Raw genomic sequence first — 16617 nt, 5'->3', positions numbered from 1 at the left:
ACGGATGTTTGACCATTTAATGTGTGTGTGTTCTCTTTGGGTATTCCAGTTGGCTCCCACATTACACTCATTTATGTAGTTGGTCCAACAATGCTTGCATTAATGCGAAACCCTCCGAGTAAAAAAACAAAAATGTTAAGACAGCGAGGCTTATTTTTTTTGTTATAAACTAAGGGCATTATTACCATTATTGACGGTATTGAGTTGCGATTCGTGAAAATATAACGCACTATATACTGTGGTATCGCTGCAACATGAACATTTACTTATAGATGCTCCAACTGATAACCTCGGAAAACCCATCGTCCTCCTCCTCCACGTGCAGTTCGGTCGCATTAAACTCGCCCAACACGTACGCGTATCGTGTAATCAATTGATAGCGTTGGATAAACACGTTGCACACAAAAAAAATCCACTGCCAGAATGGAATTCAAACTAAAAGAGTATACCGCCTTTAGGTTCGGTGAAAAAAATAAGAAGGCTTGGCGTTGGTGGTATACGTGGTGGTGGACATAATTGGCTGAGCGTGTGGTGGAACTTTCACATTCTTATGGCGAGAAGAGTATTGCCCTCCCTGGGTTCACCACCGCCAAGTCATACGGAGCGGAGCATCCCCCCCCCTCCATGTGTTCGCGTTTCATCAGAGCGGCTTGGGGCGGTGTGGCCGATTCTGACAAACCTCGACCCCTGGCCGCAGCGGTCAGCGCTACGCTGCGCTACGGACCCGGCGACCCGAGTTCGATTCCCACTCACGGCCAACACCCAGTGATGATTATCTAAAACGGCCATGGGCCTCCCCTAGGTCGACTCAGCCTCAAATCACTGCGTGGTGCGGTGTGTAAACGATCGCACAGAGGTGGCCGGGCGTGCTGCTGGTCACACACTCCCTCGTGTGCCGTGTTGGCCTTCATAGGTGTTCGCTCGCAACACTTGCCCCAAGAATCTGTTAAGGCTATAGGGGCGGATCTTTGTATGCAGTTGCATGTGTGCGTGTTTAAAATCATTACCTGCGTGGCTCGTGCATTCCCGAACACCGCTACACTTACTAGTTAACTTAGGAATTCCCGAACATTACTGCAAGTAGAGTTAATTTAGTTTCAGTAAGATACGAGCTCTTCTCGAGATGAATACCGCGCTATTGTTACTCCTGGGACCAACGCGAACATCGTCGTGGCCCGCAATGGGGGAACACGTGGCGTGGATTATTTGTGGCAAGTGGAGCAGATATCACAGTTCCACACAACTGCAGGTCAATCACCGACTCGCACGGAGACGCGTTTAATCGTGTCGTCCTTTCCCCGCACGCCCGAATAGCACGGTTGGCTACGTACGGTGCCCAAGAAGTCCAACATACAGTACATACATCCAGGACAGCACTGTCTCAAATCCCCTGACCGTTTGTTGAAAGCATCCCAAGCAGCCGCGGCGCGTTGCCCAGGACACGCACGCGACATCCCTTGCCGACGAATGCTCAAAGAGAGCTTACAACAGAGAAGGCCGATTTCAACGAAATGGGTAAACAGAATTAGTGGCAATTTACTCCAATAATTGCGGGCCGATTGGTTAAATAGCTGTGGAGGTGGGCGGCGGTGGCGGGGGGGGGTGGTGTATTTAAAGTTGTTGAGATGCGTATCACTGCGCGCGCGCGTGTGTTTGTGTAAAGCCTCTCTCGTACAGCGACGAGCGAATGATGACGAACGCTGCCTCAATGGAATTGCGATAAACGGGCACAATGGACCCGGCCTAGCGAACAACGACTCCTCGTGAGTGGGGCAGGCATCGAGAAGGCGCCACGTTCACAAAAGCGCAGCCCGCGCTCTTGCGCGCGCGCGAGATGTTTTAAGTCGACGGGGTTGGTTGACCGCGCGCGTTTGGCGATCACGCGCTCGGTGTTCATCCACCGAGAAATCCCTCAACCACCACCGCCCCTCCCAGCAACCTCTCTCTCTCTCGCCTCTCCGCCGTGAGGCCGGGGTTACATTAGGGCTCTGCGGCACTGCGCGTTCGCGCTTGACGGGTTCCTGCCGAGGATCTTCTCCGCACCTCCGATTCCTCGCGCTTGGCTACGTATGGTGCGAAAGAAGTTCAACGTGCATACGAGAGATTTTTTTTCGTCGTTTCAAGCGACTCTCGTATAATAATATACGTTTTAATAGCGCTTGAAGAAACCCCACGAAATAACTGTTTTAATGGAGTTCACATTTATATAAGAGTTAGTTGTTGGGATAGCTTAAGGCATGGATCTAGGGTTAGAGTTACGGTTAGGACTGCGGTTAGCGTTATGGGTATGTAAAGTGCATTTATCAAAGGCATTTTTGCGTGGAGTGCGAGTGACCGTTATAGGAGTCATTTTGAGATAATTGCTTTGTTGTATCAGCTCTGAGATTCCCGTTCCGTCCTCCGGACGGAGAAACGGGAGGAGGTGTCTGTGGACAGACGCCGGTAGGAGTGGCCGTGCGTGTTTGTTGGTACCACTGGGTCCGTGGCTGTGGACACGATGCGCAAAGTCTCCCAAAGCCGTCGCTGGGCAAATCCCACCGCTACAATTGCCACGAAGCCGCGTCTCACCTTGTGATTAAATCACACGTGGAGTCGTCACCCTGCACGATACAGCCGCAGCATTCGGGCAAACCGCTGTAATTTAATAGCGATGTAATGTGCGCGCGTGTGTGTCTACGGTCAGAGAGAGAAAGAGAGAAAAAAAAGTCTAAATAAATATCGGAACTTAAATAAACAGTTTCCGTAGTTCGGAAACGCTCTCAGGGGAGCCAGTCCTCGCGTAGACCTTCTCAGTGAGCAGATGTTCTGTCACTTAAACAAACAGAGCCGCCCATAAATAACGCGAGACGCCTTCGCCGCGCAGTGCGACGCGTTGGCTTCAGTGCGCCGCAATCCGAGCAGCCGTTCTGATGACTGCACAACATGTAATGAATGACGCGTGTACGTTGTACAATCGTCGTCTCCATCGCTCCCTGACCATCGCCAAAATGTAAAATTCACAACAATGGCACGTGAGTTCGCAATCCGATTGGCGCAGTGCACCATAAACCCAGCGACGTGAGTTTGATGCCCGGCTGCCGGCCAACGTTAGCGGCCACGGGATATCCGAACCAATTCTGGGCTCCCCTTTACAAATCGGCACTGACCAGCATGATAAAGTTTGGCCAAACAACCCCCATGATTTGAAACGCAATGTGGAGCATCGGATTGACAAAGGGGTGTAAAATAATAGATATATATACACACACACGCATAATATCATGGAGTGTATATATGAGGTTCGTATGTATTTGTTGAACTTTTTTAGCACTGTACACAGCCAACCGTGATAATCGGAGGTGCAAGGAATGATAATTCAGCCAAAATCATTACGTGTGACGTTCTGAACAAGGCAAATACTTTGCAGGAATGTTATATAATTATGCTGTATTACGCGTGAAATGTTATATCACAAATTCTCCAACATTTAACACCACATGCTTATAGGCAACTCGACATTGTTTTATACTCATGTGCTGGACTTATGTTCTTAAAGTGGTGAGTGTTGATTGGTGTAGCGTATCTCTTCAATGACTGCTTTGTGATGTTCTGTAACATCACTTAACACAACATCACATGTACACACCGTGGCTTTGCGTTTTCTTGCAACATGACCGACACGATTTCAGTGGAAAATGGGTTCACATAAAATTTACTTCATAAAAATCGTGCTTTTTTCAGTCTGCTTCGCTCGCACTACGTCGGCTAACAAAGAACAGACTCTTCCTTTATGGCTGAAAAAGTCCCGTCTCTCAACATCGTGTGCCCATCCGATATCTCTGCTGACAAGCGCATCTACATCATCCACAGGCTTAAAAGGGAGGCTTTCTGTAATTGCCTCCTGGCCGTGCTTTCATATCCACCGGCGTGTTGATGGAGTGATTAGTGAAGAAAAGGAAAGCCATGATGGACCACAAAAATAGGTTATGATGAAAACAAGCATTCCGAGTTCCTTCTTGAACCCTGGCCGATACGAGACGAGAGCATGACTGATCCGACACTGTGTAAACATTTTATGAAGTTATACAAACACTTCGCCGCAAACGCAACTTGTTATTTCAGCTTAATGTCATTAGGATTTTTGCTTCGTGTCGCATGCTGTTACCGTGAGCCTTTCCCCTCACCTCGAGCTCGGAGCTCCGTCTCTCCCTTGGAGGAGCTCGGAGCTCCGTCTCCCAGAGAGTAGATCGCGGGTCGCCGGGAGACACCACCTCTGTGCCGTGCCGGGCTCGGCGCATCGAGCAAGGGAGACCATCTCGTGCCGGCTGTATCTTAACTGGAATTCACCACCCAATGCCTCAAGTTACCCACGGGCGTAATTCAAGCTAGCATTGCCATGTAGAGGTGAGAGGTCATTTTTGAGTAAATTACGGGAAAATTGGCAGTGTGGGTGCTGGGACTATTTAAGGACAGTGCGAAATATTCGTGTATGGGAGCAGGAAGGAAAATGTTGGGATGATGCTGTAGCTGTGTGATTAGAATGACTGTGAAGCTTTGGCAATAATATTTCCATCTGAATTCAGTGATGAAATGGATCTAGAGCTGTTGTTTTTTGCAATTGTCTGGTGCCAGACCTTGTTTGTTAATTTACTGCAACTCAGGCTTTGGCAATACAACAATCTTGGAGGTTCAAAGCTGTGTACACTTCATGTAGCATGTGATTTAATGGACTGAATATGGGGAGCCCCACAGCGTTGTAGATATCTAACTGGGAAGACCTCAGACCGTTCCAACCTGGGTACTTTCCTGATGGAGATGCAGACTGTCGATCTACGGTATTTAAAAACCGTGTTTATTGTTCTCTCATTTGTACTGTGAGAGTTGTACTGAGGTGGTCACCACCAGTCCTTTCGGTGAGATGTGTGACCTGACATTCGCCTCCGTGATTTGCATTTATTTGGTGGGCCAAACGTAGGGGCATTCCTGTAAAGTTACGAGTTCACTTAGACTACTACTGTACACTGTGGTTAATACTCACTCCCTCCCTCCCTGCCCAATATCCCACAACACGGCCCAGCCTGGTGATCCACAGAGTGAACCGCTGTGCAGGAAGTGACCTCACATGGCTGCTATTGCAGGCACAGCTGTCTCGCATTAAAGGTGGAGCCACGGATGCCAGAGATGCACGCCATCAAACTGCTACGCTTATGTTTTTATCGCGTGCATTTATTTTTGCTTTTCTTGTGTTAATACTCGTCGAGAACACGATTGCGTTTAATACTGAATCACTTGCGAAGGGCAACGATTTGGTTTTCGTCCGTAAAGTTCATGGACGCCGCGCTGTTGCCGACTGAACTCGCTTGCATTCCTCAGATTCTTGCAAAGATACTTGGGGGAATTAAAATGGAGACTTGGAAATAAGAGTGGGAATCGGTCAACATTTCACCGTCGAGAATTGGGACTCTTTATATTTTCCTTTTGCCGCTATAATTTGTAGACCCCATGTGTTCTTGTTTACCGTCAATTGACCGTAATTTCTGAGCAGCGATGACGTAGGTTTGTGGAGGGCACGTTACTTAATTTAAGAAAATTACTTTTTAGAGATCGTGCTGTTTGTTGCGCTCTGTAGTTTTCGGTCTGTAACTCTTCATGTTGTTTCAAGCGGTACTTGTAAGTTCACATTCATCCCTGTCGGATTCGTGTTTTGGGCCACTTTTATGGAACGTGTTAGATTACGACCAGGCTGCATTGGGCCACTCCCCAACTCTGTGATTCTGCCGTGACTTATTTGGCCTCGGGAGGTAATGTGGATCGCAGGATGCTTGTTAATTCAAGGGCCTCAGAAAAATAACGTGTAACGCTTTTTTGTGTCAGTGAAAATTATTCTACTTTGAGTTAAACGGAAAAAAACACTGCTCTATAACATATAAAAAAACATCAGCTGCAATGGTAGTGGTGTAGAAGCACAGCCTGAAAATAGCCATTTATTTTCTCAAAACTACCTTGTAAAGCAAGATCTGAAACGTTACCATGTTGCATATTTTTTCCATTACAAGTCAATGGTGGGCTATTTTCACCACCAAAACTTTGGTGGCGTTGTAAAACAAGCCTCCAGTTTTGAGCTCACTTTATGAACCGTATCTTCATAATGAGATATGACGGGGTACAGTTTTAATGTACAGTACAAACATTTCCATGGTTAATGTCTTAAAGTGAAGTATGTCCTGTCCACCAGTGCTGTTTCCATGGCTACGCTGCGTAATGTGCATGGCACAGCAGATGCCCCTTTTCCATGATGTGGCGCACGGCAAATTTGCTGAAACATGGCCGGCGTTGGTCTGATTTGCCAAAACAACCACTCTTTCGACAACTGAGCAATGTTTAAGAAACATGTACTCTTATTTAAGGAAATTAAAGGTTCACAATGGGTTTTCTTTCCCCTACAACTTGAGCCATTCTTTTAACACTCAACAAGGAATTGACCAAACACCCCAAGCAGCACACTCGCTGTGAGTGTCTCCACACTCAGTGCAGCAGCATTCCTGGATGGACCAAACGGCGTTATTGATCTTCTTCTTGGTTCTTTCGGTAAAGTCACGTAGAAGGGAAATAATACAATAATAAAAATAAATAAATATACGCTGCCAAGCTTGGTGGTGTTCATTCAGACGCTGTCTTTCCGACAGACCTGTTCTTCACCTGAGGACGGCTGCTTGCGTTGTGGCCGAAACGTCGTGAGAATTGTATTTTATTATGTTTTATTTTTATTCTTTCATTATTTCCCTTCTATGTGACTTTACCGATAGAACCAAGAAGATGAATCCCTGCAGTCACGAAAGCTTTAAATCGGCGTTATTGATGTTAATATTATTTTGTTAGCTTTAGCTGCTGGTGTTGAGTTGGTGCCCCATTTTATTGGCGTTGCGTTGTGACGCACAACTTTGCGGCACAACCAGACACGCACTTCATTTCATGGATCGCACGTGCGCATTCTAAGGGATGTTTTCCCCCTTTTCAAAGGGACCGCCTGACAATTTGCTTGCGCGTGCAACAGCACATCAAAGGAGGTGTGCGTTTCTTGTCTGCGTGCAGCGGCGCCGTGCCCCAGTGCCGCCTCCTCCTCTGTGCGTGCGAGGCATGCTAGCGTTGGGATGGGGGTGCGAAGGCCCTTTCGGGGATCCTGCCGACAGGAAATTACCATAGGCACGTAAAATGCTGCTCGCTCGTGGTGCAGAGTGTAGCTGGGTGCTCTGCAGTCGGAGGAGATAGGAAAGGGGAGTTCCCAAGTTGCCTGAATGCATGGTGTCATGCAGCTAGACTGAGGGCCTGCCAGTGTACAATAATTCAACTCCCGGATCTACGGAACATGGCTATTCATCACAGGGAGGGGTCTGGCCGGTGTGATGATCAAGTGAAGAATGGCATAAACAGCGCCGAGCGTGGGCGACTTTAACCGTTGCGAACGCTTCGCTGCACAGTGTTGCTGGGACGGTTGGGGTACGCGTCTGCGGAGTCCACACGAGGGCAAACGACAGTGGCCGTGTGCGCACAACAGCTCGTGTTCACGCATGGAAATGTGCAGCTTGCACGTTTTAAGGGCCTGCAAGTGTTTTACTTAAAGGCACATTTTAGCCAAACTTTTAGGCCCCAATTTGGTAATGATGACAGGCGGGGCTTTGGGATTTGGTGCCAGGTGCGGAGTGCCCTGCAGGGTCCACAGACCTGACCCAATGCAGAATTGAGGGCAGCTCCCCCTGGAACCCAGCAGCTGAGTCCTTATTTCAGAAATCCCACGGCCGGCTCTGAGGATGAGGCATCTTCTTTAACCCGCTCAGAAATCTCCAGTAGTTCAAGTGTCGTAACGTGTTTTCTGCGAAGCTTTGATTTTATATGAAAGCCATTCCACTTGCATTAACAATACCAAGGGAGAGGCACGTATCAGAACGTACTTGTTGTAGAGCCGCTTTACAATCCGATCTTGTTGTTTTTGCAAAGTTTGTGTGACAATGTGGTGATGTATGGTGTCTCAATGGCAGACGGCCAGATTAGCTTGACCGCATTTGGAAACAGGTCGATGTCTCTCCGACGATTTGTTTTAATGAAAGCAAGTCTGGCAAAGCCAAAAATATTAAAAAATAAGCACCGCAAGGGCCTCCGCATGCCAGTCTCCACAACGCTATTGTGAGCTTAAGTGCCGTGTAAATCTGTGATTATTTTCTCTAAGCCTCCATTCAGGCCTAGAGTTACCTCACCCAATGTTTCCGTTCAGTCACCGCCGAGAGACCGGGTTGTGGGGGTTGGGCAGTAAGGAGGGTGAGGCTGAGGGTGCTGAGTGAGAGCCACATGCCGGCCGCTCTGCAGGAGATGGCGCTTGTCCACGGTGGTTGTCCATCTTTCAGGCATTGGAGCATTTTTATTAATCATTTGTTTGTACCCAAGATTTCATTGGCAACACAACATTTTCGAGTCTGTGCAAGCTCACCCGATCACGTAGATGCCCGCTGAATTGAACTGTACAGGGTGGCGATGTTTTTAAGTTGACCGTGATGGGAAAAATTCAACCAATGTGAAAACAAAAATGTGAACTTTTAAAGGAGCCCACCTCATCATTCTGTCCCATGCATAGCACGCCGACTTTTCTAATCAAAGGCTCCCTCTCACAAGGCCTTGGCTGGCTATTAGCAAGAAGACTTTTATGCCTCCAGGGTAAGATCAGGGCATGGTAATCTGTTGTGAAAACCTGACCATTTTATGGCCCATGGGGGCTTAGGGCCCACATTGCAGGTCCGAAAAGCTGGCCGTGTAGGTGTTAGATATACACATTCTCGCGTTCAGATGTGTGTTTCGGTTTGTATTGTGTGTTGTTTGACATGATATCTGATGTTTCGTTTCACGTGCTTGGAGCTTAGTGACACCATCGGACATTGTGCCAAACAACACGTGACACAACCCACAAACAAATCTTCTGGGAGCTTCACGATAAAATGGCGACAAGGTGCGCAGAAGTAATGGACACATCGCTGCCGACACGTGTTGTAATCGTAGCAGAATAATGCTCGCAAAAGTTGATTTCGTTTTATAAAAAAAAAGAATCCTTGAAACATCGGCAGGCTGCAGGCTATATAACAACATCTAATGAATGTCATAAAACAGTGCCATGCTTTGTGGAAATATCCCTAAAAATAGGGTCAAAGGCATTTTTGGGGGGTCAGGAGTCATGACAGGCTTATTACGCGGAATAGGCCAGGCAGTGTTCCGTGAGCAATGCTGTCGAGTGCCGATGTCGCTGATGAATTCACGCGAGCCTCTGAGGAATGAGCCGTGTAGAGGTAGCGAGGAGAGTAAGCACTGCCAGCTCGGTGGGTTCACGTGGGCAACACAGCCACGAGGGCTTGTAATGATGACTGTAACATCATCGCTCGCCATGATCTATCCACTGCTGGACGAATGCCTCCCCCCAAGCCGTCGCCATCCCCCGTGGTCTCACGCCGCCAACAACAATTCATTCGTGCAGCTACATACGCACAGCAAATATCTTGCATCAGATAATTCGAACATCGATAACTGTGAAATAACATAACCTAATCTCGTTCAAACTGAGTTGGCACACGACAATCATAAAGTGGTAATAATTTTTGGTCTCGTAAAATTGGAACAGATGTAAAATAGCATCGCAGTTTGTAGCTATCATGCCTATTTCACTGGATGCAAACACGTTGCCTGTATAGCTTCATGAATGTACAATTCAAGTCTTTACAGAGCAGCACTTTCCGTGAGTTTACCTGCGCAAAGATATTTATCTGGATGAGGTGTAATGTCTGCTTAGGAGACATTACGCAAATTGCACGTCATAAAATACATTGATGACGGTGATGATGATGATGATGATGATGCAACGCGTTGGGACCGAAGCTGTGACAGCAACTGAAGGTTTGTGATCAGGAGGTCCTGGGGTCGATCTGGGCGAAGTATCTATTTGGGAGGGACCATGCTTCGACAAACAGCTCCTCGTCGAGGTGTCCGATGTTGTAGCTTCCAGTGGCACCCGCCACGCTCCTCTCAGACCTTGTTTCAGGCCTCACGGCACTTTTCCCTCCTCGCAAAGTTCAGCCTGTGGGAGATTCATTTGGGAGACTTCGAATCAGCTGGAGCAGACGCGTCTGGTTTTTCAGCAGGCAATGTTTCCATGATTAATGCTGTACAACTTAATAACAGATTTATGGACAGGAAATGTGCGTGTACACTGCTGCAATGCAGGAATGACGCCAATGCTTGTACGTTTGTTAAGGGCGGTAAGTGTGCACTTGACTAATGGTTTGGTCACACGGTCAAACCCTTGGATGAAAAGAAAAAGCATTGGGTCGGCTTTCTGATATGATGCCTTATTTTGAAGTCATAATACTTTTAGAGTATAAACAATTGGGATCTCTTTATTACTAGTGTCCTGCCAATGTAATCTCCAGCGGCCTGGTCTCACCAATATCATCAAAACAGTTTTTTTTTCTTGATGTGAACTCCCAAAACTTCAAGCTGCTTTCAAGGCAATTAGCGTGGGCAGGACTTACAGCATGAATTATGTAGAGAAAGTGTCTTCAAGGACATTACAAATTAGATGTCGTTAATTTAAATATCGGTTAAAATGCAACGAGCTCGCCTAACAGCGGCACACTCTTTTGATTATGACAAGGAGCGTGCCTGGGTGGCAGACAGATGCACATTTCAGCTGATAGATATACAGAAGCATGAAGACAATCAGAAAATGTTCTAAACGTTTCATCTTTCTTTCATGGCCACGTCGAGTTGCCCCCGGCAGGGAACTTTTTGTAGGCGCACGAGGCCTTGGTAATAAACCTCACTTTGTGGAAGATCCTCAATTCGTTACCACTCAAGGGACCATTGAAATCGGGCCGCCGTGCAGTAGCAATATTCCTCTTTGCAATGAACGCTGGGCCCTTTTGCACAAACGCTTTATACACGATGAAAGGCGAAAATCACAGCTTTGCCCCCGAGCCCAGCTCCCGTGGGTCCGTGACCTCGGCGGGTGCGACCTCTGACACGGCGATCCGGGGCCCCTCTGGGCGGCTGCCTCAGCTCTTCCCTTCCCGGCCGGCGGAGCCCCCGTAGAGCCGCTACACGTCGGGCCTGGCTCGCGTCGCGTGTGGGGGGCATCTGCAGCGAGTTTGCAAAACTACGGCCAATTATATTACCGGCGGCTTCGCATTCCCCAGCCGTGCGCGTCGACCACTCGGTCCGTCGTTGCTCTTAATGCTGCACTTAAAAGGCACATATGTAGCATGGTTGCGATTTACACGTATTTATATATGTTCCCAGATATGGTGATGTGGCATTATTTATCAGGTGATAGTGGTGGTGGGGGGGGGGGTTTCTTTGTTTTTAATCAGGAGGTAAGTGGAGGGGATATATTTCTTTGCAATGCAATTCTGTTGATCTTTTTACAGAGTGGGAATGATTGTGGAGAGGTCCGTTTGGGTGATGTGGCAACACGTGGTGTGAATGTGCTCACCGTGAGCTCCACTCTCACTGTAAAACAAGCGCCTTACATGACCGACTACTTATCAAACATTCTGATGAAAGCTACCAGTCTCTCATTATCATAAACTATGATGTAAATAAATACATAATGCATCCCCTGTGTCATACCACTGCTGCTTGAATGCCCTCCCCCATGCCATATTAGTCATACAATGGTCAACAAAGGTTGGTAAAAATAAGGTGGGGGAGCAAGGCAGGATTAGTTCAAACGTCAAATGTTGTTCTGCCCCCTCTGCTCTAAAAATGGGGTAATCGCCTAAAATATTGGCTACTGCTTATTTTATCTATGATAATGGAGGTTTTCTTTTTTCCATTCAATTGGGGAAAACACTGGGTCTTCCTAAAGAGTTCAGTTCCATTTTAACCAATAGCCAAACTGTGTTTTACCTCTCACGATGACACAATTCCGTGGGCAATTTGATGCATTTTAAGCCTCCGGGCAGATTCAGTGCCTTTTGTAAACAAGCCAAAAGCACAGCTAATTTAAGACTTTAGGTGAGGGTTTTTGCAGCCTCGCAGAAAGGTCCGTAGTTTATTTGGCCTGTAACAATGCACGCAGGAGGATTACTGGCGCGATGCACGTGTTTACTCACCCTGGCGGGACAATGCACAGGACATAATGGCCCAACTTGGGCGCAAATAGTGGGAAGGGTTGGGGGAGGATAGGAGGGAGGGAGGTGCAGGGACGTGGATGGCATTGTGAGTGAATTCGGGCCTCCTGCCGCACACACGCAATAAGCTCCAACGTCAAAGACAAAGGTCCCACGTGTAGCCTTAACAGGCTGTTGGGGCAAGTGCTGTTAGCGAGCACCTATGAAGGCCACGCCTGGCCGCCTTTGTCTGTCCAGTGGCGATGTTTACACACCGCACCAGGTACTCATTTGATGCTGAGTCGACCTAGGGAGGCCCAGGACCGGTTCAGATAATTAATCATCACTGGTGTTGGCCATGAGTGGGAATTGAACTCGGGTCGCCGGGTTCGTAGCGCGCTACACGACACACACGCGCAATATCTCTCACACAAGCAACTCGTGGACCAGAGACGCGGAAAGTGCCGTCCAGTCGTTGTCTCACGGGACAACAAAATCAACAGTGCGGAGTGTTTTGGTGTAATAAATGGAAAAGGAACGATTATAATGTTCGTAACATAATACGTGTGATTTTTGCCCTCTGTCATTTTTGTTCTGGAAGTCATTTTTTTACGATGAGTTTTAGATTCAGAAAAAAATTTCAACGGTGGTTCAAATTTTTGGACAATTTGGTAGTGATCGCTGAAGATCATGGAAAAAGTAAAAAAAAAGTGCTCATAAATGATGGAGGAGGTGAGTAAGCTATTGGGGAGGTGAGCGAGTTCTTTATGAGTTGACTGTCAGCAGAGGAGGTGAGTTCACGGGGAGGCGAGTAACTTCTGGAGGAGGTTAAGTGAGCCATATGAGTTGGACGGTGGAGGAGGTCGATAGTGGAGGAGGTGGGCGACGAGGAGGCGAGTCTTTGAGAAGATCAGTAATGGAGGACGAGTAAGCGAGATGCTGGGTGAATTTATTTGGTTGTTTCGGTAAAGTCATGTAGATAGAAAAATTATAATAAAAAATAAAGTGAAAAAACCCCCCACTAATGTAGACTGTAGCCTGGTTCTTAATCGGAGTTAGTCTACTGGCAATCGATAATGTGGACTTTAGCCTGGTTATTAAGTTCGTTTTTATTTCACTTTATTTTTTATTATCATTTTTCTATCTACGTGACTTTACCGAAAGAACCAAAGAATATGAATCCCTGCAGTCACGAAAGTTTCAAGTCATGCTGGGTGATGATGTCTCGGGACAGCTCCATGCCTGACAAGGTGGCTTCCTTTGCCCCCCCCCCCCCAGGGGTGCCCGAGTGATGCCGGTAACCATGGAGACACCCGGGCGTGCTGAGCGACCAGCGGGCAACTCCGGGGGGCCCGGGGGGCGCGCGAGATCGACGTCGGACGCGGCCCCCGAGCGAGTTGCCGCGTCGAGCACCACCACGTCGCAAGGTGAGGCGCGGCGGGCCGAGCCCCAGCGGGTCGCGGGGTCACGACCCCGCCATGGGGGCGGCGAGTGGGGCCCACGCGGCGCGACTCAACAGCGGTAGGCACCGCAGTGCGCACTCGGTTAGAGGGGGGGGGGGGGGGTGGAGGGGGGCACAACGCAACAACGCAGTCAACTTTCGGTGAAGTCACGTAGATAGAAAATAAAAATAAAAAATGTATGAAATAAAATTTAATATAAAAGCAAAAAAAACCCATGACGTTTCGATCGCGACACAAGCGGTCTTAATTTTTTTTTCTATCTACGTGACTTTACCGAAAGAATCAAAGAATATGAATTCCTGCAGTCACGAAAGTTTTAAGTCAAAATGTAACGCAGTCAATGTTAAACGAACTGTGAACAAAATGTTGAACGCAAAACTGAATGAGGCAAACGGGATGATCTGCTCGTGTCTGTCATGCACGCTGCTCAAGCACTCGCCCCTTGTGTTAGAAAAGGCTGACTTGCCAATCCTTTAATTGGACACGTGACTCTTAAGAAATTCGACGGGGAATTGAGCCTTCAACAAGAAATGGTGAGGGGGTTAGGGGCTGGGGTGGATCAGCTCCCTCAAACCACCACCCCACCCCCCCATCGCACACGACAGGGCTTGCTGCTCACATGCGACAACATCTCGCACTCGGGTGCGGTAAGTTCGAGACTGTTCAAAAAGGCAATACGTCGGATGAGACAAAATAGCAAAACAAAAATCCTTGCATGGATCGGGCAACAACCGCAAACGAAAGTCGCTATGTTGGCAGTAAATAAAAATGGGCTTGGGCAGGACACATCGCGAGATGGGGGGGGGATAGCCGATCGACGAGACTGTTGACGGAGTGGTAGCCAAAGGAGAGAACGTGCCCACGCTGAGGTGGAGCAAGAAGATGGGTCCATGTGCAAGCCGTGGGATGGACGTTGGCAACAACACTGAGGCCCCAGGAATGGCGACGGCATGGGGAGGAGGCCTTCATCCAGCAGTGGCTATACGGTGGCTAATGATGACGAAGACAAATCAATCCCGTTGTTTATCCATTGCTTCTAATCATGGCAAATCGAAAAATAAGGATGATATTACGAGCAGAAATGTAGTTTCCACTAAATATAGGGGGTGTAGTGGCTTCTTTGCCACTAATTGATGGAAAATAAGTTTTCACCAGCACATCATTGGTAAGAATATATCGCCAGTGATGATAATTCTGAATTATTACCATTATTGTTGGTTTTTCGTTACTGTTAATATGCTGCTCACGTAATTTGTGGTGCTTTTGGTTTAACGAGAGTATAATTGTGAAATGTTATTACAATGTATTTGTTTTCCATTTGAAGGGGTTCGTATTACCTCAGGATTAATCTCTGTTGTGTCATGAGTAAAACTAAATAGAATACAAACTTGATTTGAAGCTTTCGTGACTGCAGGAATTACTCTTTGGTTCTTTCGGTAAAGTCACGTAGAAAGAAAATAAATTAAATAATAGAATACGACGTTTCGATTGCAACACAAGCAATCGTCGTCAGGTATAAAACAAACCTAGTGAACTTAAAAATACAATGCAATCCAACATAGAGAGTTGGCTAATACAACAGTCAGCACCTTACCTAGTTGATTACATTCTTCCAAAGATAGCTAAATTTCAGAGAGAGACAAAACACAGACACGGGGACACACAGACAGACACACAAGCAGAGAGAGACAACACAGAGATGCACAGATAAAGACACACAACATAGACACACAGAGACCCAACGCCTCAAATAGAGAGAGACAGGGGGGTGGGGCAGAGAGAAAGGTGGGTCTGCTGGAGCAGAGAAATGAGCATGTCAATGAGAGAGCTGTGTGGAAATCCACCCCAAAGCGGCCAGGGGAGAGAAAGCGCGACCTATGAGAGCCTGGTAAATTTTAGAGAGAAATAAGCAATTTGAGAAAACAAACTTAGCTAATTGTTTTGTCTCTCTCTCAAATGTAGCAATCTTTGGAAGAACCTAATCAACCAGGTAAGGTGCTGACTGTTGTGTTAGCCGACTCTCCGTGTTGTATTGTATTGTATTTCTAAGTTCACTATGTTTGTTTTCTACCTGATGACGATTGCTTGTGTTGAAATCGAAACGTCGTATTCCATTATTTAATTTATTTTCTTTCTACGTGACTTTACCAAAAGAACCACAGAGTAAATAGAATACATTTGACAAATATTCTGACACAGAAGTTGTTTCTATTACAGTTTTCTGCTGTAGTATGAAAATGTTTTATCCCCTTATGCCGTCATTTGAATATTTTATTTTTAAACGTAGTATATCTTATTTTTTGGTTTTGCAGTATTAGTACAAAATAAAATGTAAACCAAGTTGAAAACAAAATGTCAACTGAAATCAAAAGATGGTGAAATAAACACACCCCACGTGACTGAGGCCAGAGCCTATTTGTCGCCTAACAAGCCCTGTCACCGGGCATCTCTTTCGAGCCCTCTTCTTTTTCAAAACACTGCCATTTTTCGCTTGGATGCACCCTCTACGTCTCACTTGGCTATCCTTTTTCGTTCTCCCACCGGAAGAGCAGAGTGTTTCCTGAGTTCTAAACAAAATCAAAAGCTTCCCTCGCGAGTGGTGGGAGATCAGTGTCTCCTGCCACAGTCGCACGCCTATGGGCACACACATTTAGCTCATTTAGCTCGGGTCCTTTCTGCCTACGTGTCCATCCGTACGACTCTCGGCCTGCTTGTCTGTCTGCCTTTTTGTCCACTCATCCACCCAGCTACCCAGCAACCCATCCATGTGTCCGTCCATCTGTTTGTCGATATGTCCGTCTGCCAAGGTGGTTGTCATGGTCCGTGCTTCCTGAGTGCTAAGGGTAAGAGAGGCTTGGCAGAGATACAAGCGGTCGGGAAGTTTGTACTATGGAAACTGTGTCTCTGGAGCTTTATGATCTTTTCTCTAGAAGGGACACATTGTCGGTTGGAAATAATATTTTTTTTAGTTTCTTCATACTCGGATAAAGACCCATATATGATTATCTCTCTGCTGATTATATAAAATTGAC

General features: G+C 47.0%; 1 protein-coding gene across 1 annotated transcript in view; it reads left to right on the top strand.

Annotated features, from left to right (window-relative positions):
* LOC144717534 (zinc finger protein GLI4-like) overlaps positions 1 to 16617 on the top strand; it is a 76419-nt gene that overhangs the window by 2436 nt on the left and 57366 nt on the right. Inside the window, exon 2 of the mRNA XM_078592933.1 lies at positions 13401 to 13549. Within this exon, the coding sequence (XP_078449059.1) occupies positions 13414 to 13549 (136 nt within the window). The 5' untranslated portion in view covers positions 13401 to 13413. The remainder of the gene's footprint in view (positions 1 to 13400; positions 13550 to 16617) is intronic.

This window comes from Lampetra planeri, chromosome 1 (genome assembly GCF_965212315.1).
Source record: "Lampetra planeri chromosome 1, kcLamPlan1.2.h2, whole genome shotgun sequence".
NCBI lineage: Eukaryota > Metazoa > Chordata > Hyperoartia > Petromyzontiformes > Petromyzontidae > Lampetra > Lampetra planeri.
This window is presented reverse-complemented; position numbering and strand designations above follow the sequence as displayed.